General features: G+C 39.8%; 1 protein-coding gene across 3 annotated transcripts in view; it reads right to left on the bottom strand.

Moving 5' to 3' along the window:
- Positions 1 to 271: 271 nt before the first annotated feature.
- Positions 272 to 7,964, bottom strand: part of arhgap20b (Rho GTPase activating protein 20b) — a 109,090-nt gene continuing 101,397 nt past the window's right edge. For all 3 annotated transcript variants that reach the window (XM_072595260.1, XM_072595259.1, XM_072595261.1), the window contains exon 15: positions 272 to 7,345. In XM_072595260.1, coding sequence (XP_072451361.1) covers positions 5,574 to 7,345 — 1,772 coding nt within the window. In that variant the 3' untranslated portion in view covers positions 272 to 5,573. The remainder of the gene's footprint in view (positions 7,346 to 7,964) is intronic.

Below are 7,964 nucleotides of genomic sequence, written 5' to 3'. Positions count from 1 at the left end.
CGTGTATTGAAGCTTGCTGTAAAGTGAGTCTGCTCTGGGATACCTGGGTACAGCAAATATTAACAAAACTGGGACATTAAGGTACACATGTAAATGTAAGTGCCAAATTTTGTTCCCATCACGAAAGTAAAAGGACTAAGTTCCTCTCCAAGGAAGGTCAAACTTGCCCTATTTCCTGATAAACACTGCACCCAGATTGTCCAGGAAACTCTCCCAAATATTTCCTGGAATCTCAGAGTTGCATAATTCCTTATCTCCCTGCTTTTTTCTTTCCGTCTTTAACTTACAGGCTTTGAAAATCAAATATTGATTACCTAATTACTACTTCCTGATACTTTGCCCTTTTCATTGTTGTTAAAGCTTGTTTTCATTTAGATGTTGTGTGCACCATGACCATTGGCTTTTTACTCTAGTTTACATTATGATAAAAATTGCATGCATTTCCTGAGGGCAGATGTGAGACATATGCGGGACACATGCATGTTGCAGACCTCGGAGATGTTTGTTCAAATTATTCAACATATTCCCCAGCAAGATTTTCTAGGACCACAGTTTTATGACTGAAGGTTAATATAAAAAAAGATGTGAAGGTAGTATTTGTTTGTCTTATTTAGTAATATCCAGCATTACACAGTTTGAATACATTATTGTAATAGACTCAGTTCTAAAGTTTTAACTTTACCAATTCTTTGGAGGGGGGAAGGCATTAGGTTGCATGGCCACTTGTGATACCTTGTTACCACATATGTGTGACTATTCTTCATCTAAGTTCAACAATTAACTCTTTTTAGCCCTTAAACTGTACTGGGCAATATATTCAAGCTCAATCCTTTTTCAACCAACTTCTAGACAATCAGGGACAGCAAATGGCCATGCAAATCAGGATAATTCTTTCCTTCTCTGACCTACCCTGTATAAGACTAACTAATTCAGTACTGTACTGCTGACCTGGATTTGGGACCTTTAGATCCCAATGGCTCACAACACACTGTTTTAACTCATTTTTAATGAAGCTTCGTACAGTTAAAAATCTTCAGTGTTCATTAGTTGTAATAAATATGGTGCTCCACAGCATTCTTCCTAGTAAGTAATGTTCAATGTAGTTATAACTCAGATTAAAATGAATGCAACAGCTTAACATTTGGTTCAACACTGTACATTATACAATCAATGTTGTTTATGCAGGAACAAGGACACAGCATTCTTTTAAATTGAAAATTATAAACATCTTCTATAACATTGAGAAATGTGTACCATTGTAAAAAAAGTCCAAATGCATGATAAATGGAATGTACCATAGCAGCAGGCTTGAAACTGCAGAAATCATAAAAAGAATCAGGGAAAGGAACAGACAACTGAGCAAACAAATGTTTTGCCCAGTGGTAGATGTTAAGGAAATATAAGCTCTTTTTTGCAATTCTTATTTTATGATTATCCCTTGCTCCACGACTAGCATACAATTACACAAGTGTCAACAGTCCTCCAGCAACTCAAGTCGTCATTAATTTTCATGAACTCAGATAAGAAGTCTTAACAAGTTATACATATTTCATGGATGGCTTTGAAATAAAGCTCAGTTTAGCTCTCACCGGATATTCATGCACATGCTTTGTAACAGGGGTCATTACACACACTTTATAACAGGAATCATTGGACTCAAAGCAGGAGTAGGAATGTTGGCTTCTCCCTATCTAACTCCAATCACAACATCCTAAATAGAGCTACAGCTATTAAATTGGCAACCTCTCCATCTGTGCTACCACCCCCCCACCATCAATACTGTACCCAGACTGACAAGGTGAAATAGAATGTTCTTGAACACTGAACCATTGAAAAATCATTTCATTTGATCAGTCATGTATTTGCCACACATGCAAATTTTATTGCCAATTTTAGGAGTCCCCAAAACCAAGAATACCTATCAGCTGATTTCAGTGCTGGAATTGGGATGTTCAGTCTCTCACAAAACAATTGGGTGTGAGCCTTGTTCAATTTAGCTGATTTATTCTGCAGCCATTTTGCAGCTTGTCGGCTATTGACTGATTTGACTCAGACTTTCTCCCCGTATTTGCAGAGGAAGCCCTGCTTTTAGGAGCTGCCAGCTCTCTGGTTCCAGCAGTGTCACCAAGAGTAGTGGCCATTTTTGGAACTGCATTTGGCCCCCAAAGCTAGTTGTCAATGGAGTGAAGACCTGGAGAGGACAAACATATGAAATGTATGTAGGACAAAGCAGAAAATGGGTGCCAACAATAATTCAAATGAAAACCAAGCTGACTATAAAAAGTTCAGAGGAGGTGTGTTGGAGAAAACCTAAAAGGGTGTAAGAAAAGACAGGCACATCATATGAAAGAAAGATATGAGAGAAATAGAAATAATATAAGGGCATATAGTAAGAAGAGGGAAAATAACAGTGGAAAAAATGGATCTACAAATGTAAGTAGATGACATGGCTTCATTATAAATGAGAACTTTGGTAATTAGCCAAAGTCCACTTAGGAATCATAGACATCCATCAATGTTAGAAATACAGTGGTCACATAGCCTGGGGAACATCAATCCACATCAAGGCATGAACTACCCAACAGTATAAAGACTAAACCCACATTTTAGCATTATTCCTCTCCACACTCTTACTACCTAACCAACCGAGCCATTGTTCAGAAAAGGATGTAAGGATAAATGTAGCAACCACAGGCCAGTCAGTTAAATCTCAGTGTTGGAAAAGCTTCTGGAAACAATAAATTCGGACAAAGTTAAAGTTAACAGTCATTGGTCAACTTGATTGAGTTTCTAGATTAGGCGGCAGAAAGGATTGGTGAGGGTAATGTGGTTGATGTGGTATTTGGGGATTTCCTAAAGGTATTGCTAAAGTGCTACATTATAAGCTTGCCAGCAATATTGTAGCCCGTGGAACAAAAGGGATACTGGCAGCATAAATGCAATATTGCCTGAGCAACAGGAAGCCAACAGTCATGTTGAATGGTTGTCTTTCCAAACGGAAAATCGAGGGATTGTTAAAGGATCAATGTTTTTCTTAATTTATCTTATAATTTCAAACTTGGGTAGGCAGGGCACAATTTACAATCTTGCAAATGAAGTAAAACTTAGAAATATTGTGAAGTACAAGGAGAATTGTGATAGATTTCAAGAGGATGCGTGCTAGTGGAATGAGTGGATATTTCTCAGAAGAAATAAACTGCATGTGAAGTGATACATTTTGAATGGAGGATTTAGATTAGATTAGATTAGATTAGATTAGATTACTTACAGTGTGGAAACAGGCCCTTCGGCCCAACAAGTCCACACCGCCCCGCCGAAGCGCAACCCACCCATACCCCTACATCTACCCCTTACCTAACACTACGGGCAATTTAGCATAGCCAATTCACCTAACCTGCACATCTTTGGACTGTGGGAGGAAACCGGAGCACCCGGAGGAAACCCACGCAGACATGGGGAGAATGTGCAAACTCCACACAGTCAGTCACCTGAGGCGGGAATTGAACCCAGGTCTCTGGCGCTGTGAGGCAGATTTAGGAGAAACAATATAGACTAAACACATAACTCTAAAGTGAACACACGGACAAAAAGACCTGGGAATATATATGCACAAATTATAGATGACAGTTCAGGTTGCAAACATACTGATAAGAACATATGAAATGCTGGACTTTATAAATAGAGGCATAGAGCATAAAATCATACAAGTTTTGGTGAATACTTTTAAAACACTTTTTCATCACTGGTCACCACATTTTAGGAACAATATGAAGGACTTAAAGAAGAAACTGAAAAGATTAACGAAAATGGTTTGCAAGAATTAGAGATTTTAAGTATGTGGATAGATTGGAGTAGCTGGGTTTATTCTCCTTTGAACGGAGAGGCAGTTTGATAGAGGTATTGAATATCAGAAGGGTCCAGACAAAGAAGATAAGGGGAAACTGTTCCCCTAATGGGGAAAGGGTTGCAAGGTAGAGAACACAGACACAGACAGGAAGTGGAGACAACTCAGCTATGGAGCAGCACGGTGGCTCAGTGGTTAGCACTGCAGCCTCACAGCACCAGGGGGAACTGGGTTTGATTCCAGCCATGGGTGACTGCCTGTGTGGAGTTTGCACATTCTCCCTGTGTTTGCATGGATTTCCTCTGGGTGCTTTGGTTTCCTCCCACAATACAGAGATGTGCAGATCAGGTTGATTGGCCTTTCTCAATTGTCCATAGTATTAGGTGCATTAGTCAGAGGGGTTGTTCTTTAGAGGGTCGGTGTGGACTTGTTGGGCCGAAGCACCTGTTTCCATACTGTAGGAAATCTAAAAATCTACTCCAATCGATCCACATATTTAAAATCTCTAATTCGTAGCACCATTTTCACAAATCTTTTCAGTACCTTTTTAAAAACCTTCATATTGCTCAAAAAATATGGTACCCAGTGATGAACACGTGTTTTAAAAGTGTTCACCATAACCTGTATAATTTTATGCTCTAGTCCTCTATTTATAAAGTTCAGCAGTTTATATGTTCTTATAAGCACATTTGCAACCAAAACTGTCATCAACAATTTGTGCATACGTATCCCTGTGTTCACTTCACCCCCCACCCCCACCTTTATCTGCAACTCTCCTTACCTCAGCCCAGTCCTGAAGAATGTTTACATCTGAAATGTTGACTTCTCCACCTCCTGATGCTGCCTACCTTCCTTGTTCTTCTAGCTTTCTACTTTGGATTCCAGCATCTGCAGTTTTTTTTGTCTCTAACTAAGTTTGTACCACTGTGAAGTCTCTTCAAAGGATGCCCACTTTGAAGAAACTCTTTGCCTCCCTCAGACGTGCACTCAGTGATTCCCTTTCTCACTGTCATACTGCTGTGACCTCTTCAGCCCTCCAGCTCTTTGATCACACCATGAAACCAACTTGTTACTACTGCCACATGACCTCATCACTCCACCCCTCTCTCCATCCAAAACCCTCACTCACCCCCACACCTTTATCTGTAACTCCCCTTACCACCACCCCTAGTCCTGAAGAAAGGTTACACCCAAAACGTTGACTTCTCCACCTCCTGATGCTGCCTGGCTTGCTGTGTTCTTCCAGCCTCCTGCTTGTCTACCACAGACAGAAATTGACCAAAGCACAAAAGATGACATGAGGAAAATCCTCTTTCAGGATTGATTTGATCCAGACTGCATTATTTGAAAGAGTGCTGGAGACGGGTTCAATATTGGTTTTTGAAGGGGAATTGGAGAAGTACCTGAAGGGAAACATTTACAGGGAAACTGGAAAAGGCTAGAAGAATGGGACTGGCTAATAAGAATTGCTCTTGCATTGAGCTGAACCAATTTTATGGGTTACATGGTGACCTTCAGTGTCATTATTGATCTATTATTCTAAAGGTGTTTGCTAGTTTCTTAAACAGAAACTTTGAGGCAATGGTAATAGTGGTGGTGTTCAGCATAAATGTCAAAAACCATATAGCCTTTCATAAAGGAACTAATTTTAATCAGTAGCAACTTGTAGAGTGCTGCCCTGGTTTAAAAAAAATAATTTGATAAAAATAATTGTTAGAAGGTTACTATATCAGACATAAGATTCATCTGTGAAAATAATATTTTCAAAGTCTTCCAATTGTGAATCAGTGCACCGTCTACTTTGCCATTCTTGTCTTCTTCTAATTAGTTCACTCCCCACTGTCTTAGTGTCTCTGAAGCAGTGCTTGGCCTCATTGTAAAGGAAGTAGTCCTTAACAGTAGTTTTAAGTGAGGGAGGTAATATAAATCGAATAGCGTGTCTTTTATTACTCGTGTTATTGCTACATTGCTGAGAATATATGGGCTGAGCTGAGCCATCTAATAATTGTGTGTCACTCTGTGAAGGAGAGTCCATGGAAGGTGTTCTTTTTAAACTGTCCCCAGGTGTAACCTTTTTCTGCGATGCCTTGGATCCATCATATGTCTGCCTCCGTGCAACAGATTGGAGAACCAAGGGTGAGTCCTGACCATAAAACACAGTTTGAGGGATGTGGACCTTTAAAGTCTGACCTGATTGTTTAGTACTTCCTTTGCTGGGTGGTGATACACTGTAGACGCTATTGTTGTCTTGTGTAGCATTGTCAACTTCAAGGTTCTGTCTCGCTTGATCATCCATATTTTGTATACTGAACACCTTTCCTGGTGCCATGTAGAATGTTATTTTAGTGCGTTTAACATTCTCACTATGAGAAGGCTCCACACTGGGCTCCACAGGTAATGAAACACATTGTGTTGCATTGGGAACTATTGACCTATTCCTTCTTTCTTTATTAGTTTCTCTGTTTAACTCCTTTGCATCATTTTGGAAAGAATTTTCCCCACGTTCATCATATCCAATATATGCTACGTTTGTAAAACAATCAATACCCTTTTCGGAAACATTAGCTCTTTGGCTTTTCACATGAGACATGCGCTCCATTGACATTTGAGCTAAATCCTCTCCGTCACTCTCACCATCTAAGTCTCCTTTATTTTCTGTTTCCTCACTGTACCAATCCAAATTATCGAGACAGCGAACCACTGAAGATGGCGATGTCCCAAATAATGTGCCAGTAAGCCTATTGGAAGTACAAGGTGAGAGTATCTGGCTTTTTATAGAAGTTCCAAAGTGCGAAGTATCATTGCGACCAAATACTGATGAGTCAGAATAAGAGAAGGCACTATCTATTGAACTTAATGAAGACTCGGAGGGTGATGTGGTGGGAGAAGACAGGCTTGACAGGCTTGATCTTGTTGACAGATTCATTCGATGTGAATTAGGCTGTTTCAGCCTGGAATTAATTTGAGGGGACCTCCAAAAGTTATATCTCATTTTATTAGAACCAGGACCTTTCCCATCATCCAATAACCTCTGACTTTCAAGCTGAAGCCTTTTCAGCTGTTGTAGATAATCAATATGGCCATGAGACATGGCAGCATCACAGCTTGACTGGCGGGCGACCGGCTCATGAGACAAGGCAAGATGGTGTGACAAGCAGACACTGGGCTCAGATGAGCAACGGTCTCGTGCTGAGTGAATGCTCTGGATAGCTACAAGTGAAGAGACAGAGGAGCACGAATACAAAGATTCATTTTCCAACTGCTCACAAAGGTCTCCACTGTCACTCTTCTCTAAGATTTTCTTACATGGAACTTCTTCACTGAATAAGCTCTGCTGGTTCCAGATGTCTTTGGGTCCTTCAGCTGTGTGCAGTCCAGACTCATTCAAGGTGCTGAAGATGGAATCACTTGACTGGTCGTTTTGAACTTCTTGCCTTTTTTGATCAGATAATTCTGAATCCATATCGTCAGATGAATACTGTGGCTGCAACAAGCCAATATCTGCAGAAATAATATTAAAGGAAAGATCAGAATGTTGCAACATTTCAACATGATTTTCTCATGCTGTTATGCTGTTCACTCTTGCTGTAAAACTGTTTCAGAAATACTCAGTCATATCATCATTTAAGTCAATGAAGTATGATAAACTATTTATTAACAGAGATCAAATAAAAACTGTTCCCCGTCTGACATCTTTGCTGTTTGAATAAAATACAGGCATTTAGAGTGGAAACTCTGGTTGGTTTCATTTATTTCATATTACAGACGTAGTTTGGTTCTTTATTGTTACCTTAACCGAGAACAACTAATCATGGATTAGAATTTTGGACACTATGGTTTAATTTGGCACCAAACAATGTATTTACTTGTTTGACCATTGGCCTAACAAGAATTATATATTTACATAAATTCATCAGCAGAGATTAGCTTTTGAGGCACAGGCACAAGGAGACCAAAGGTCTCATGGTCAAAAGTATGCGCCAAATCAACTGTGCCAGTTGGTTGATCCTATGATCTGATCATGCCTGATCCCAGCAGTACACACATGTCTTGCCCACACTATCTCCCTTTGCAGATTAAGATACCTATTGCACTACCTGCTGAGTTAGGGCTTATGAAA

The sequence above is a fragment of the Chiloscyllium punctatum genome, chromosome 25, assembly GCF_047496795.1.
Source record: "Chiloscyllium punctatum isolate Juve2018m chromosome 25, sChiPun1.3, whole genome shotgun sequence".
In the NCBI taxonomy this organism is placed as follows: domain Eukaryota; kingdom Metazoa; phylum Chordata; class Chondrichthyes; order Orectolobiformes; family Hemiscylliidae; genus Chiloscyllium; species Chiloscyllium punctatum.
Note: the sequence above shows the minus strand (reverse complement) of the source record. Positions and strands in the feature narration are given on the sequence as shown.